This window comes from Pagrus pagrus (assembly GCF_965226575.1).
Source record: "Pagrus pagrus genome assembly, chromosome: 11".
NCBI classification, from domain to species: Eukaryota; Metazoa; Chordata; class Actinopteri; order Spariformes; family Sparidae; genus Pagrus; species Pagrus pagrus.
Window position 1 is genome coordinate 1,120,963 of NC_140195.1, and position 17,381 is coordinate 1,138,343.

At 40.5% G+C, this 17,381-nt stretch overlaps 2 protein-coding genes across 2 annotated transcripts; one reads left to right on the forward strand and one right to left on the reverse strand.

Annotated features, from left to right (window-relative positions):
• The first annotated feature begins 1,112 nt into the window (after positions 1 to 1,112).
• On the forward strand, positions 1,113 to 6,825 carry LOC311264605 (uncharacterized protein). The gene is made up of 4 exons (XM_084365614.1): positions 1,113 to 1,160; positions 1,995 to 2,062; positions 3,274 to 3,439; positions 6,741 to 6,825. Exons 1-4 carry the CDS (start codon positions 1,134 to 1,136, stop codon positions 6,786 to 6,788), a joined length of 309 nt encoding a protein of 102 aa, XP_084221740.1. The 5' UTR covers positions 1,113 to 1,133; the 3' UTR covers positions 6,789 to 6,825.
• Positions 6,045 to 14,749, reverse strand: LOC311264604 (protein NLRC3-like; the record flags this gene model as incomplete). Its single annotated transcript, XM_084365613.1, has 9 exons — positions 6,045 to 6,122; positions 6,727 to 6,900; positions 7,329 to 7,502; positions 7,673 to 7,846; positions 9,029 to 9,202; positions 9,595 to 11,452; positions 11,853 to 12,079; positions 12,480 to 12,599; positions 14,619 to 14,749. 9 exons carry the CDS (start codon positions 14,747 to 14,749, stop codon positions 6,113 to 6,115), a joined length of 3,042 nt encoding a protein of 1,013 aa, XP_084221739.1. The 3' UTR covers positions 6,045 to 6,112.
• Positions 14,750 to 17,381: the final 2,632 nt, after the last annotated feature.

Genomic DNA, 17,381 nt, shown 5'->3' on the forward strand with positions numbered 1-17,381 from the left:
GTCAATATTTATATTATTTTCAGATTACTTCTCTGGTCACTGACACTAACAGACCTGCAGTTCCACTTTATACCACTGGAGGTCGATATTCGTCCATGTTACAACAGAATCACCTCCAACTGTCAGTTTACTGATACAGAAAGTAGAACCAGTGGATGAGGAAGGATTCAGATACGTTACTGCAGTAAAAGTACTTATACTACACTGTAAAAATACTCTGTTACAAGTAAGAGTATGTTACTGTCATCCAGGGGCGTTAATCAGCTGATTACAGATTTAATCTAACTGATAGAAAATGACGGCTGGAGACACAAAATGGACGACATGTTTCTCTTTAATCAAACTCTGAAGTCTCGACGAGTTCACGGAGGTTTGAAGAAACTCAGGCAGAAAAATGTGAAAATGTCTAAAAACACAGAAAACCAACTCACAGCCAATCAAAAGGTCAGGATTTATAAAGGTCATGTCATCAGGATGAGCACACACACACACACACACACGCAGTCATGGCTAACATGAAGGAGGTCAGCATGTCGCAATAATTATCTGATCTGCGTGTGTGTGTGTAAGTGAGAGTGTGTGTAAGATGTTTGTCGAATGGGTGTTGTGTGTGTGTTATCGAGTGTTTTTCCCATGATGCACTGGGGCAGTGTTGAAGTCAGTCTGCTGTCGGAGAATTTCAAACATTAAATCTGAAGTTTTGAATTGAAACATAAATAAAACAGACCTTCAGAGGACAGAAACTGGTGGAAGTAACTAAGTACTTTCTGTACTCGAGTACAATTTTGAGGTGATTCCAAAGACAATCAGGGATTATAAAAAAAATCAAGAAAGGCGGAGGGAAATTAAGAAAAGCTGAATCATTAAAAAGTAAACAAACAAACAAACAAACACCATGAGGCCCCGCCTCCATCCTGAAGGGGCGGGGCTTCAGCTCTCTGTAGTGACCTCAGCCAATAGGAGGCATTCACCTGACCCAGATGATGACACGCCAGGTGAGACGGATTCAAGTTAATGAAGCAACGAAACAACAAAACCTGAGACGACACAAGGTTTACATGCTTACAACATATAATATAATATAATATAATATGAATCCAAAAACCCTCCCTTTGGTTGCTTCCTGCTGCTTCATGTTTCTCCTCTACTACAGCTCAGAGGTAAATGTACTTTTTACTCCACTACTTTATTTAAATACTTTTAAATACTTCACCGATTCAGAGTACAAGTCTGGCCATTTTCTCCTAAATAATGAAACTTCGTAGTCCACAAAACATTTCTAGAGCTTCACAGTATTTAAAACGGAAAAACAGCCAAAGAAACATCAGGTGTCTCCATACAGCTCGTCTGCTGTGATCACAGTCTGCAGGACAGACGAGACCACAAACTGTTAGAGAGAGAAACTATTCACACCTTTTATCTTCACTGGAGCTGCTAAGCTAACAGTATTAGCACGCACCCCATCTGAAGTGAGTGCAGGAGCTCGAGATTTGATGTTTTTATTTTTCGCTTTTAAATCATCTCCAGCTGCTTCAGGTGTTCAGCAGAATGAACTCTTTTTTACTGTGAAGCTCCAGAAATGTTCTGTGGACTACGAGACTTCATCATTTATGAGATAAAGACTGAAATTTGCTTTTTGGGTGAACTGGTCCTTTAAGAATACAAACAGCAGAGACAAAGAGTCAGAGACATAAAAGAAGAGACCTGGTAATAAGGTGTCCTCTGATTATTGGGCCTGATAAATATATTAATATATATCCCAGGGGGCCTCAGATGCTGGAGGATCTGTAGTTGTGGGTAAAGTGAAGGACTTGTGCTGTCAACACGCCGCTCAAGCAGCGGAAAATGGATTTCCAGAAGTCTCCAGGAGATTAACGTTAATATCATTAATGCTTTAACTCTTTTGTACAGTCGCATTTAATACAGCAGATAACAGCTGACTGGACGAGCAGCTACCTGCCTGAGGTATCTGTGTGAGTCTGTGTTTGTTTCAGGTTGACTTCCTCTCTGCTGCTGCGGTGTCGAATGTTCATCCCGACTCTTCATACAGACGCACCTACAGGTAAAAATGTCCTCTTTTCCAGCACAAGCTCATGCAAACGTCACATCCTGACATGCTGAAAGAAAAACTGAGCTTTGTACTATGAAGCAAGTTCAACAGAGCCTGACGACACCTGAAACCTCAGTCAGAGATAACCGGTACCATGACGCTGTTATCAACTTGCTTTGTTATCTCAGGCCTTCATCTCCAGACTCTGCACGCTGCTGTGAAAAGACTTTTTTCCACACAAACGGCAACACTTTGTCGTCTGCCTCTGATAAACAACATAACATAAACATAATGAGGGCTACTGCAGCGAAAAGCGACACTGGTGCTTCACATGAGGCAGAAATGTGTGAATTCACATGTTTATATATTTATTTTACCTCTCAGTACGTTTACATTTCTAACGTAACACAAAGACAGAAAGAAGTTCATGCAGAACATTTGCTGAATTTACAAGAAGGAACAAATAAGTCAGAATCAGTCAGAGACAGAGTTTCACACAGTTTATAAAGTGTCTCCAACTCAACAACTCACTAAACTGACACATTTGTTAAGGGAGTCTGGGTGTAACAACTGTTCATTATAGAGCTCTGAAACAGTAAACTTCATACACAAATATTTAAAGATTATACTTACATTTAGGTCTGACATCGTTTATTTTAATATTTTCCAATAAAAAACAGAAATGTTTTCAGTAGCTTCCAGTGATATGACCGACTGAATAAAGATCAATGTTGAGATCTCTTCCTGTCCTGGTTGAATGAGACACACCTCTTCTTATTGGATTTTAGGAAATCATAGTTTTTCTCATTAGGTTTCATATATAGTCAGCAGCTTTTCTTCAATAGCTTCCAGGTCATGTGACCCATTGAAGTCCATGCAGAAATGTTTCCCTGCACTGAATGACAAACGCCTCTTTTTATTGGATTGGATATTTTTTAATGAAAAATAAGCTTTTTTCCAATATCCTCCAGTCGTGTGACCCAAAATGTCTTCCTGTACTGGCTGAATGACAACAGCAAAATACAACGTTACAAACTAATCACCAGGAATGTGCTTTTACGTATCTGATTGGATGATGCTTTTTTTTCCCAGAGGCCTCGGCGTTGGCACCTCCTCTGTGTCAGAGCAGCAGCTCTGTTCAGATGAATGAACCTGCTTCATCTTAACTAATCAGCCCGTTGTATTAATCTTTTAATTAAAACCTGACGTACTTTGATTGACAGGTTCCAGGTGAGGCAGGTCCTCAGAGTGACGACCTCCAACCTTCAACCAATCAGGCGAGTGGACCGGCTCGATATGGACACAGCGTCCTGCTCAGTGCGCTCTGCTCCTACAGCTCTATATAAGGTTGTCCGTCTCACCAATGGAAAGACATGGAGGTCAGTACAGGTCAGTGGATACACACACACACACACACACACACACACACACACACACACACACCTTATATGGGAGAGAAAGTTAGTGGAAAATGTCGGTGTGAAACAACAGAGCGTGAAATTCCTGCTTTCTCTTAAATCCAATCTAAATCTCCCAGAGCTGACAGTCATGTTTGGTTTGGAGCGAAGCATCACGCTGCAGCTCCAAGATGACCTGAAAAAAATAAAACACACACACACACACACACACACACACACACACACACACAGCCACACTCTGGTCTGTTCATGAGGGATGTAACCTGAATACACACATGATCCATGTTCACTCTCACTGACAGATCAAACTGGTTATCATCAAGACACGACTCACGCTTCAGAGCTGTCTCCTCAAACTTCAGCCGCCGGTTTATGAAAACACGTCAGTCTGCGGCAGCGTTCGACTGCTGCTTCAGTAAAAACACAAAGTCAGATCTCATGAGTCGTAAATGTTGGAAAAACGGGTTTAATGATCAATAATGCCGTGAATCAGAAAGAACGTCATGTGTAACGTTTGCCCAGTTAAGAAGTAGGAACAAACTGTCAAGACTGTTTGTAGACAACATTTCATAACATTTATACAGTTTCTCCCAAAAGTCTGAAAATGTAGTTTTCTTTTAAGGGAGTCTGGGGACAAAGAAGTCGCCTATACTGGTTACTGTTTAGTGTCTTTGTAAAATGTGACATGTTTAGATCAATAAAATGTTTCTTCTTTCATAAATTGAGTGTAAATGGTGAAATCAGTGTAAACAGTGTGTTCAAACAGCTGCTAAATGTTGGCAGGTGAGACTTTAGCACTTTAGACACAGAAGCAGACAGGCTGGTACAGCCATGCTGCCACAAACATGTATTTTACATTACAGTGACGCACCTGGAGATCAGACAGGTCCAGGTTAACATAAACAGAAAAAGATTTAGCTTATTTTAACATTTTGTTTTTATTCATGTCTTTAATTTAACTGGGATAAAGTCTTTGTCAGGTTGTAATGCACTGAAATGACAACTGTATGTCAAGCCAACATAGCTACTCGTCAGTCTCTGAATTCCTGAAATGTAGTCGAACAATAAAAGTGGCAGTTTTTTGTGGTTTCTAAAATACTTGCTGCTCTCCTTTACTTCACCTCTCTGTCACCTTATCGTCTATTTTCTTACAACTCTTCCTACTTTTCTCCTCCCTCTCTTCGCCCTAGTTAACCAACTCTGTCCGGGGCTGTAACCTCCAGAGAAGTTTGTGTTTTCAAGTTTGGATGGAAAATCTGCCCCTTTTTTTTTTTTCTCAGATCTTCTCCCTATTTAGACAGCTGTCTTTTTCTAAATCTGTCCATCCTCTGAGCATCTGGCCCGCCAGCTCATATCACTTCAAAAGGTAGACACAATTATGTCACACACGCACACACACACACACACACACACACACACACACAACTACATGATGTACAGTCAGAGAAACACGAACTCTCTCCAGCCTGATCCCCTGAAGTTTAATGACATGAGCTTTAAGTCTTAAAATGAATATACTGAGATCTGTGTACACAACGTGAGAGCGAGGAAAGGCCCGGAGGAGGAGAAAAGACTACATAAGGAAAGTAGTTTGATGTTAAAACCATCTTAAATTGCCTTTTACATGCACTCCAATAAGCGTGGTTGTAGACAGGATTATAGAAGTTTAAGTGTGTGTTTACCTGCCCTGAGACTGCAGATAACCAGGAGCACAGAGCATCTCTTCTTTCAAATGTTCAATTCAGCTCAATTCAAAGGCATCAAGGTACGAATATTAAGGCAATACACAAAAATGTGAATATAAGCAATGAAAACATTTCAAGACAAAAAGAAAACAAAATAAACATGCATAAAAATATTTAAATTACATAAAAATGTTCTGTGTTTAAGATTAAATCTTGTTGCACATGTTCCCTGACAAATAACTTGTATGAAATTTAAATGGTATTAATTGGGCCAATCTGTGAATTTCATTTTCATAAATGTTTTCTTCCTGTATTATTGTCTCTATGTTGTTACCTTACACCTTTTAGGCAGGTCATTCTGTAAAATGCTAATTTACATTTTTCTGCTACTCCCGTCAACAGCAGTAGATTGTTTAACTCCTACGAGACTTAACACCACTCATAAGGTCGACTAGGCATCATAAAATGGAAGAAGGTAATGTTTCGTATCGAGTCATCAAAGCACACAAGTTCAAGTTTATTACATTTCATTACCAATCCAGCGGTGGACAATATTGTACAGCATGATGAAGGCTTGGTCGACAGGTGCTTAACAATCATGCACCCTATCGTGCATCCAAAGTGAATAAACAACAAGACAAGATAAAGTCCAGGTTCCAGGTGGGGGAGGTGTTGAGTGTGTCTGCAGAGACTGTGTAGAAGGACAGAGCAGCAGCAGAGCAGTCCAGATACACTGATGATACATCCAGAGGAACACAGGGATGATGGTGGACTGGAGCTGATCTCAGTTCAGACTGCAGCGATGACAGTCATCTCCACTTGTTGTGATTGGTCTGTCAGTCACTGCTGGATGAAGCTCTCCTCTCCACTCCACCTCCCAGTAACACAGACCAGTCAGAGCCTCTCCACCCACCAGCTGATGGTGCTGCTTCAACCTCTCTGGATCATCAGGACACAGATCACTTCCAGCTGAGGAGGGAAGAAGAGAGACCACAGAAATCAAAATTGAGTGTTTACAGAGACTAAAATTGCAAGTATAGAATCGCCGGTCAGATCTGATAAAAAAAAAACTCTCAAAAAGTTTGGTGACTTTGCAGCAAAGTAAGGATTAAAACGGCTTTTTCTAAAATTCTGCTCAAAATGCCTTCAGTGGTCTGTCTCCTCTTGAAATGTCTCTGAGTCAGTGATGCAATACATCCAGTATAAGGACCAGCAGGATTTCAGTCCTGTTCAGACCACAAGTGGAGCGGCTGTGTAGTGTAGCCAGCTTCCTTTCAGCTCTCATGTTGACGTGATGGAGTGAACAAACACTCAGATCATATTTGATGCTATGACAGTTTGCCGACTGACGACCACTGTCTTTATACATCTTGTAATGCTGTCAGCTGTAATCCAGCTTTATTTCCTGTAGCCTCCTGTAGCTCTTCTGATTATCTGACTGCTCTCTCATTCTCTCTTTCTGTCCAATCCTGAAGCCTGTCACTGTTCCCCTCTCACAACTTCACTGAGCAAATTGGAAAATCCCAGATCTCTGTTTTCATACTAACTGTGTTTATTACGATATCCTACTGACCTCAGACTCTCCAGTCTACAGTGTGGACTCTCCAGAAGATCGGACAGCAGCTTCACTCCTGAATCCTGCATCTTAATTCCTTTCATCTCCAGCTCTCTCAGATGGGAGGGGTTGGACTTCAGAGCTGAGGCCAGAGAAGCACAGCTGATCTCTGACAAACTGCACTGACCCAATCTGAATAAAGAATAAATTATATAACTTTACAATTAAACAGGCCAAGTCACATCAAGTCAACTTCTAGAGCACATTCAATCTGTTTGTCAAAAAAGAGATTATTTACTTATTCTTTGTATCTACTTATTTTCATTATCACTTATCTAAAATACAAAAAAACAAACAAAAAAACAAAGTGACATTTATAATACTAAGTCAAGAGTTTAAGAAGTTCAAAGTGAATTATTTAGTGCAGATTTTTGTTGTTATATGAAGGTTTTAAATGTGCAGCTCAACATTGCTCTGCTACAGTCAATGGACTAAACCACAAAAGAAGAAAACAGACTTTTGCATTATAATATCAGCCTGATGTCTGCAGTTTAGTGTCAACACAACTTTCACATCATATTCATCCGAACACAGAGGTAAAAAAAAAAATGGTGTCTGACCTCAGAGTCTCCAGTCTACAGAGTGGACTCTGCAGAAAATCACACAGCAGCTTCACTCCTGAATCATACAAGTTGTTGAAGCTCAGGAGCAGCTCTCTCAGATGGGAGGGGTTGGACTTCAGAGCTGAGACCAGATAGGCACAGCTGATCTCTGACAAACTGCAGTAACCCAATCTGAATAAAGAATAAATGATGTAGTTAGAAATCAATCTATAATCCAATCAGAAGTGTTCAGATTTTAAATGTGTAGCTCAACATTACTTTGTCCTAATCAATGAGCTTTTGTGTGTGTGTGTGTGTGTGTGTGTGTGTGTGTGTGTGTGGTGATCGATCAGTGAACTGACCTCAGAGTCTCCAGTCTACAGTGTGGACTCTGCAGAAATTCACACAGCAGCTTCACTCCTGAATCCTGCAGGTAGTTTCCACTTAGCTGCAGCTCTCTCAGATGGGAGGGGTTGGACTTCAGAGCTGAAGCCAGATAAGCACAGCTGCTCACTAGCAAACTGCAGCAACCCAAACTAAATAAAGAATAAGAATAAAAGAAAAATGTAATCAATTATCCAATCAGATGTGTTCAGATTTTAAATGTATAGCTCAACATTACTTTATCCTAATGAACAAGCTTTTCATCATCCAAATGTCACCATAACATTCATACGACTACTCACAGCAAATGCTTTGAGTTTCTTCAAAATAACAGCCGCCACTTCCTCCTAATACATAAAAAACTGCAAGCGCTTTGTGTTGTACCACAAAACTCAGTCAGCCTTTCAGTTTTGAATAAGTCTTTTAATGCTCCTTCATCTTTTTTCTGTGACGATCTTTGTGGACTGAATGCATCAGCCAGTGAATGACATCTGTGGAAGCATGTTATTATATGCATGTTAAAGCAACATTATGTAGAAATTGGCATTTTGTGAATTTTAGCACCCGCTCTGAGTGCAACACCACTGTCGTTAAACACAAATTCCAGGCCTGTAACAATCTGTCACACGTAGTGAAGATGCTAACTACAAACAAAACTCATTGCGTAATGTTATGTCTTGAAAACTTGTATGTTGAAGTAAACATGTATGTAACACTGTGATCCTACCCTCTCACCAAAGTGCAGATACAAGTAACAGACACGATTTACCCAATTACAAGACAAATTTTGCACATTTCAAAGTCAAATGCATCAATCTGGTGCACTTTGAGAGAAAAATTAAGAGGCTATATCATAAAAGACTTGAACATAAATGAGAAATTGTAAAATTTTAAAAAGAAACATTTTAAATGTAAAAAAGCTTTGGCTCTGCTGCCTGGTAATGAGTTAGGTTATTTTCACACTTCATTATACGATACAGCTTTGGTTATACAGTATTAACACAAGTCTAAACGCTATAGTCATTATCAATCCACTCTAACTAAACTTTGTTGTAACTAAACTGTGTTACCCCTGAGGGACTATCATTGTCTTGTTTTAAAATTATGTGCGCCTGTGAGGAGAACCATCTTGCCTATTGTCTCACAAGAAAACACAAGTCTTTAGTAAATGCAAATTGTTAGTACTAACATCTACTTCATTCACTGGACTACAATGTTAGTCTTCAGATTTGTACTCAAAGGGTATGGACCAAAACATTGAAACCTCAGTCAAAGATTTAAACCTGATATACATAAATAAAAAAAACAACATTAGTTACAGTCAGTGAACTGACCTCAGAGCCTCCAGTCTACAGCGTGAACTCGCCAGCGCCACACACAGCAGCTTCACTCCTGAATCCTGCAGCCTGTTTCCACTCAGGTCCAGCTCTCTCAGATGGGAGGGGTTGGACTTCAGAGCTGAAGCCACAACTTCATAGTGAGTCTCTGAGAGTCCACAGTTATAAAGTCTGTCATGAGAAATGTATTACAAAATGTTATTAACAAAGATGACAATATCTACTCCATACATTTGTTGACAAAACAGCCTATACATAATATTAAAATAGCTGAATATTTTATGTTCTTGACAGATGAGTGCATTAAGGGTGCTCCGATTGATTGGCTACCGATTTGTTATTAGCTGATATTGGTTATAAAAAGTTTGATCGTTGGTCTCTATCGAGGCCAATCAGAAGAGCTGATCAGATGATCCAAAACACACAAGACAATTTCTTCATGCGCCTTGAAAATTGCTTCACCAGTCTAGCAGTTTTACCAGGTGTCTGAAAAGGAGAATGTACTTATGATGCTGTGGTACAAGGAAATCCCTCAAGGAGTGATTAATCACATCTGGACTTACACAGCTTTTCTGCAGTTCCTCACAGCTGGAATCAGTCTCAGTCGTCCCTGGTCTGTTGTGTTGTACTTCTTCAGGTCGAACTCATCTAGAACCTCCTCTGACATCTGCAGCATGTAGGCCAGAGCTGAGCAGTGGAACACAGAGAGATTCTTCTCTGATCTGTTCTCTGACTTCAGGAACTTTTGGATCTCTTGATGGACTGAGTGGTCGTTCATCTCCGTCAGACAGTGGAAGATGTTGATGCTTCTGTCAGGAGAGATCTCATCACTGTTCATCTCCTTCAGGTTGTTGATGGCTGTCTGGATGCTGCTTGAACTGGTCTTTGTCTGACCTAGCAGGACTCCTAAGAGTCTCTGGTTGGACTCCAGAGAGAGGCCATGAAGGAAGCGAACAAACAGGTCCAGGTGACCATTCTTACTTTTAAGAGATTTTTCCATGGTGTCCCTGAGAAAAACATCCAGTGAAGGACCACAGCTGTCATCATTTCTAAAAAGTTTAAAAAGCGTCTTAAGGAAAGACTCTGAGTTTGAGTCTGTGTGTTTGTAGTCTTTCCCCAGGAAGTCCTCCAGGACCTCTGTGTTCCTGTTGGTGTGACAGTGGAACATGTAGACTGCAGCCAGAAACTCCTGAACGCTCAGATGAACAAAGCAGTAGACTGTTTTCTGGAAGATCACACTCTCTCTTCTGAAGATCTCTGTACAAACTCCTGAGTACACCGAGGCCTCTGTGACATCAAGACCACACCGCTCCAGGTCTTCTTGGTAGAACATGATGTTTCCTTCCTCCAGATGTTCAAACGCCAGCCTCCCCAGCTTCAGAAGAACTTCCCTGTCAGCCTCCGTCAGCTCCTGTGGACTCGTCTGACGTCCCTCAACAAACTTCTGCTTCTTCCTCTTTGTCTGAACCAGCAGGAAGTGTGAGTACATGTCAGTCAGGGTCTTGGGCAGCTCTCCTCTCTGGTCTGTAGTCAACATGTGCTCCAGAACTGTAGCAGTGATCCAGCAGAAGACTGGGATCAGACACATGATGTGGAGGCTCCTGGAGGTCTTGATGTGTGAGATGATTCTGCTGGACAGATCTTCATCACTGAACCTCCTCCTGAAGTACTCCTCCTTCTGGGCGTCAGTGAAGCCTCGTACTTCTGTTACCCTGTCGACACGTGAAGGAGGGATCTGATTGGCCACTGCAGGTCGGGAAGTTATCCAGACGAGAGCCGAGGGAAGCAGCTTCCCCTCGATGAGGTTTGTCAGCAGCACGCTGACTGATGACTTCTGTGTGACATCAGACACGACCTCATCGTTCTTGAAATCCAGTGAAAGTCTGCTTTCATCCAGGCCGTCAAAGATGAACAGAAGTTTGCAGACAGCAAGCTTCTCTGCTGTCACCTTCTGTAATGTTGGATGGAAAACATGGAGCAGCCTGAGAAGACTGTACTGCTCATCTCTGATCAGGTTCAGCTCCCTGAACGACAGCAGAACCAGCAGACTGACATCTTGGTTTTCGGAGCTCTCGGCCCAGTCCAGAGTGAACTTCAGCACTGAGAAGGTTTTTCCAACGCCAGCGACGCCGTTGGTCAGAACCACTCTGATGCGTCTCTGTTGGTCAGGTGAGGCTTTAAAGATGTTGCGGCACTCAATTGGAGTATCATGGAGGGTCGCCATCTTGGAAACTGTCTCAAGCTGCCAAACCTCATGTTGGGTATTAACCTCTTCACTCTGTCCCTCTGTGATGTAGAGCTGAGTGTAGATGCTGTTGAGGAGGGTCCCACTTCCTGTTTCACCTCCTTCAGTCACACGCTCACATCTCCTCCTCAGACTGATCTTATGTGCATCTAAAACCTCCTGCAGACCTCTATCAACTGGAAGAGAAGAAAATGTTGAGACTAAAGAAAGACTTTGAGAATCTCATGATTGTTTTCATTACCAATATACACTGCTCAAAAAAATGAAGCAAACACTTAATCCTCACAGTAAAACACCAAGCCAGTTAAACTTCAGCGATATCAATCTGTCCATTTAGGAAGCAGAAGTGATTGTGAATCAGTTTCACCTGCTTTGCTGCAAATTTAGGTGGAAACGTGATACAGAGCTGATTTTTGCTGGAGCAGAAAAAAACATTCAGTTGAATTATAGTTGGGCTATAAATGTAATGATCTTTATAAAAGTTGTTAATTGGTGTGGCACAACAAATGTATTAAAACAAGTTGTGTTTTCAGACATGATGACATCAGCAGACAGGTGTACAGTCTTGCTTTGTACAGTGCTGGTCTGACTGTCTATCTACCGTCCAGCTCTTGTTCTGGATCTTACCTCCACACTGGGGACAGGAGTCGTCTCCTGGTGAAGCGGACTTGTCCCAGTGTGAGATGATGCACTGTCTGCAGAACCAGTGTCCACAGCTGGTAGAGACGGGATCTTTTAGGACGTTGTGACACAAAACACAGCAGGACGACTGCTCCTCCACAGAAACATGACTCCTCTTCTCTCTGTGAAGACATTTCTTATAAGTAAAATAATTTGTTGATTGTTGTTGGAAAAAAAACACATCATACTACAACTTTATTTGTTGCTTGATACAAAAGGAAAACTTTTCATTTTCCATGACTAATCTATAATAAAAGCAGACAACAAAGACGTGCAGGGATCGAGGACAGGGGAGTTTGTGTAAATAAAATGTATATTTTCTTGAAGTGTAACTTCTAAAATCACGGCTTTCAGATATCCCATTAGTACTTTGTGGCTATAAAACCCAGACTGAGATCCATCCAAGTTTGAAATGGCACTAATAATTTTGCATTGTGAATTTACGTTTTTTAGAGACATTTTGTGTTTACCCTCAATGCATTATCCTAATCAGGTCAGGTTGCAGATAAAACAGTGTCTTACTTTGTGTCTGAGGGTCCAGGTTCATTACTGAAGTTCAGAGGATCTTCTTTGGACCGGTCACTCTTCATAGACGGACAGCTGGATCCTGGAGACTCTGCTGTCTGTTTGTTGGACTGAACTCTGCAAACACCAAAATGTCTAAATTCATATCACATGAATCCTTAATAATTATCTGATGAAAGTCCTTTTACATTCTGTAAAAACACAAGTTACTTGTACTGTTGATAATTCATGTTCAAAAGTTTGTATTTGTCCTCTTAAATCAGATTACAGCTTCTCTAGGTGATTGACAGCTGTCACAGATACAAAGAGAATTATGGGATAAATGATTTCTATCTGTCAGTGTCACAAATGTTAGTTAGCAATACATTTTACTGGACATTCTTGTATGCAAACACAAAATCAACTAGACACCATCTTGCAATGGGATCACACCAGTCCCAACGCCCATCAACATGTTCACATTCTGACCCATGACTACTCATTAATGACTGGTCCCACGCTCAGACGATACCTATCTTTGTAATCTGTCTTCAATTTGATCTCAACTGCACACCTGTAAAGTTTAGTGTTTCGACTCTATCACACCAACAAAATCTGTTTCTAGACTGACATCAAAACACCTGGCAAAATCCTCAAAGTCGCTTCTGTCATAGTTCCCGCTACAAAAGGTGTCTCCAGGACCATATTTTGCTATGATGACACACGCCAGGGAACAGGTTACTAAGTAATATTCAAGAGATAAGGAGCAAAATCTTTCTTATGTATAGAGAGAAAAGGTCTGTTGATAAATAGTGTACGCAAAAATTACAAACTTATTGTCTCACAAAGAATAGCTACAGTGTTGAACCTTATGTGAAGTATAAATTAAACACAAGACAAGGATCCCTATGTGCACAGTTACATTCAGGAATGCTACCATTAGCCCTGCAGACCGACAGGCTGAGTTCCCCTGCAGAGGACGACACAATGTGTTTGTTGTGTGAGGTAGATGAAATTAAAAATGAGGTTCATATTTTGCTTTGCTGTCCTGTGTTATGAGGACATAAGAGATGCACTTTTTACTCAAATGTCCTCAATTTATGCTGATTTCTTTTGGTTGGATGATTATGTAAAACTTGAGCTGTGCTTTCAGGAAGGAAACCTTCGTCATAGCAGATTTCGCCTGCCAACACCGGGAGACAAGGCAGAATATTTTGCTGAAGACCAAGATGCAAAATAACCTTTAATTTTGTAATGAAATTGATTTGAATGAAATTTTGGACCATTGCAACTGTACTTTTGGTGTCTTGTAAAACCATGAGAGGTGGGCTTTTTGTGTGCACGACATGAAAGTGAAGTAAATCAACCAATCATTCACATAAACTGACTCACAAAGTGAAAACATCACAAGCCAACGCTGTCGTGACTGGTAACAAAACGCAATCATATTAATGAGTAAGTATGGTACGGTATAGTAAGAATACAGCTTTTTAGCTGACTGACGGCCGTCACAGATACTGAGAGGAGGATGAACGAATTATTTCTATTTATCATGAGTCCCAAAAAGTTTGTTCAATTTATAAACAAAACCAGAGCCGGCCTGAGGCATAAGCGAACTGAGCGGCTGCCAATCGAGACAAAAGATTCAGGGCTGCCCTGAAGCCCAAGTCGTTGCTTGAAGTCAATAAGTCAAAAAGCAAAAGGCTATGAATCTGAACAAATGTAGGTATTGCCCTTCTCCAGCTGGCCATCCCAAAAATACACCAGAATACAGGAAATCACATCTCCCGAATTTTCTGGGGGCGGACCCGCAGACCCCCCTTCCCCCATTTGCACCCACTTTCGTACAAATAAGGGGGGGGGGGGGGTCCTGATGCATCTGTGCCCAGGGGGACAATAGTTCATAATCCGTCACTGTTTATACTGAAACACTATAGTGTGACATTTGTGTCAATAATTGTCTGACTCCACGGTGGTGGGAGGGGGGCCCCAAATCAAATTCTGCTTAGGGCCCCCAAAAGGCTTGTGCCGGCAATGAACAAAATACATTTTACTTGAAAATGTAATATGTAAACACAAAACCAACAAGACAGACACGGCATTGTGAGACCTCACTGAAAACGAGTCATACACATGAGTTAGTATCAGTTCTCTTACTTTGTGTCTGAGGGTCCAGGTTCATTCCTGAAGTTCAGAGGATCTTCTTTGGACCGGTCGCTCTTCATGGACGGACAGCTGGATCCTGGAGGCTCTGCTCTGTCCTCCTCTTCCTCCACACAAACACTCATCTTCTGCTCTGAAGTCAGTCTGAGAGGAGAAATTGACACTGACTGTGAGCTCAGGACACAAGAATCAAGACGAACAAGTTTTTTCAGGAGTGACGCAGATATAAAACATACACACACACAAACACACACAGAGTGTTTATAAGCTTATCAGTGTTTAATAAAACCTGCTTGTCAGTTTCCTTTAAATCCGTGCTTGTTTTCTTTAGTTACAGTAGTTTTAATGTGTTTTATTCATTCACAGATGACTCAGACTGTTCAACATTTCTTTCCTCGACAGAGTTAAATAATAAAATGTTGTGTTAACACTCACCAGCCTCAGACTTCAGTTCTGCTTCTGCTCTGTCGACTCAAAATGGACTGACTGAACCCTCCCTGTTCTCATGCACCTGGATCACCTGGACAGTGTTGCTCCTCCCATCTGTAATTAAAGGAAATAAATTAGTGTGTGTGAGTGTGTGTGTGTGTGTGTGTGTGTGTGTGTGTGTGTGATCGGCTGACGTGTTTATGAGCGTCTCTCTTGGCTTGAACAGACTGAATTAAAGTGAATTTTAATCAAAACGTGTTTTAGAAAACAAAGTATCAGTATATCGATCTTTTTCCGATACTTTACATTTTCACAGAAAATAAGGTTGGAGTATTTAGCTTGTGTGTCGTTTGCAGCAATCTGGATTTGGAAATACAATGAATGTATTAATTTTTTAAAGGAAGTATTGTATAATACTATAATGACCAAACCTTAATAACATAATGAAAAATGTAAGTTAAATTATATGTAAGCTTTAGGTCCGATTCCTGGGTTTTCTACCTGGATGTTATCGAAATATAACAATTCAGTATTTGTGTAAGATTTGAACTGCACTTTTTGTTTGTTTGTTTGTGTGTTTGTTTGTTTTCTGTGCAATATAATGTGCAATATTCTACGGCTGTTTGTCGCATTTATTCATACTTTAAATTATTGTCAGTTATTACCGATAGCTGACAATATTATTACTGTATTACTCAATATTAGCTAGACTGAAGTTAGAGTATGAGGCACATGTCTGTACATTTCCAATTCTAGTAGTATTTTATTTATATATGTTTATGCTGCATATGGTTGTCACATAATATTTTTGATGCACATATTCTTTTACAGTTATTTATTCTTACTTACCTTTATTTCTTATCTTTACTCTTTATATTTTCTTTTAATCTCTTTCTATACTTGACATTTATATTCTAGAAATCTACTCTCATTTTGCAGAATGGCCTTTACCAGAATAATAAATATTATATTCCTTGATTTGAACTGATTATTAATGTGTTCATCACGTCAGTGTTGGTGATGGTAAAGCTGGAGCTCATTTTAATGACTTTCTATGCTGCTGGGTATCTGGCAGTAATCTGTAATAATACATCAGTAATTACCTTTTACTGAGTTCAGCAGGATTTTCTTGTCCAGACAGAACAGACTGAATGACACACACACACACACACACACACACACACACACACACACACACACACACACACAGGTCCAGATTTGTATTTGTTCCTTTGTGCCCGGCGGAAGTTTTTCGTCTCCTCAGAAAAACAAACGTGTTTTTGGCTTTTTGGCTTTTTCTCTCCATCACCACGGAGACCACTGAAACCCTGACTACCCACTGTCACCATGGGCAACACACACACACACACACACACACACACACACACAGTTCATATTATAAATCTTAAAGGACAGGTCAGGTGAAATGAGCAGAATACTAATTGTTAACATCAGCTCTGTTAGTAACGCTGTCACGTTCACACTCGCTCCTCTTAGTTTGTCTTCAGACAATGAAGCTGTGTCGTGTTTACGTTCATCACTGACAGCAGAGGAGAAATATTCTGTATCAGACAGTCATTTATTTTCATTATGGATCAACCTGCTGATTTCCTCCATTAATCCACTGATCGTTTGGTTTGTAACAATTGTGAAAATAGTGAGAAACGTGCTGACGAGTCTACACAGTGACTCCTGCACAGTGTTTAAATGCAAACCTCAACATTATGATGTTATATTATATGAAACATACATCAAAAATGATTCAAAGGATGTTTTTACATGGAAAGTGACTTAATTCATTGATTAATCGACTAATCGTTTCAGCTGTGAGATAAATGTAGTGGAGTAAAAAAACACAGTATTGTGTAATAATTTATTTCCGTTCATGTTTCAGCGTATCTATTTATATTTTCGCAGCAATACACAATTGGCAAAAGAATAACAGTTGATATTCTTCTGCCTGTGGCCCCCTGGTGGTGAGGAGGACTGTGCCTGTATGTGACTGTTGTTGTGTAAAATATAAATAAACAGAAAACAAAATAAACACAATGCTAAAAATATAAACACAGTTAGCAGTGAGGCTCATACGCTGCTCATAGCTTCTTGCTGAGTTGCCTTTCTGGCTACACAGAAAACATTTTGCTTCGCGTGTCATCTCATTCATACGTTCCTTCATCACATGACACTACAGGAACTTGGCTCAGGCTCGCGTGACGGTGGCGACCACACTCATTTGAATCTCTGGAAACATCAGAGATGTGGCCGTTGATTCAAGATGGAACCGGGCCAAATGTTTGAGCGCTCTCATTTTACGACAACACCTGACAC

Bases quoted from the DNA above. Each gene is read 5' to 3' on its own strand.
- LOC311264605 (XM_084365614.1), top strand. From the start codon at position 1,134: ATGTTTCTCCTCTACTACAGCTCAGAG. The intron at 1,161-1,994 runs GTAAATGTACTT...TGTTTGTTTCAG, and splicing joins TCCTCTACTACAGCTCAGAG to GTTGACTTCCTCTCTGCTGC. The intron at 2,063-3,273 runs GTAAAAATGTCC...TTTGATTGACAG, and splicing joins TCATACAGACGCACCTACAG to GTTCCAGGTGAGGCAGGTCC.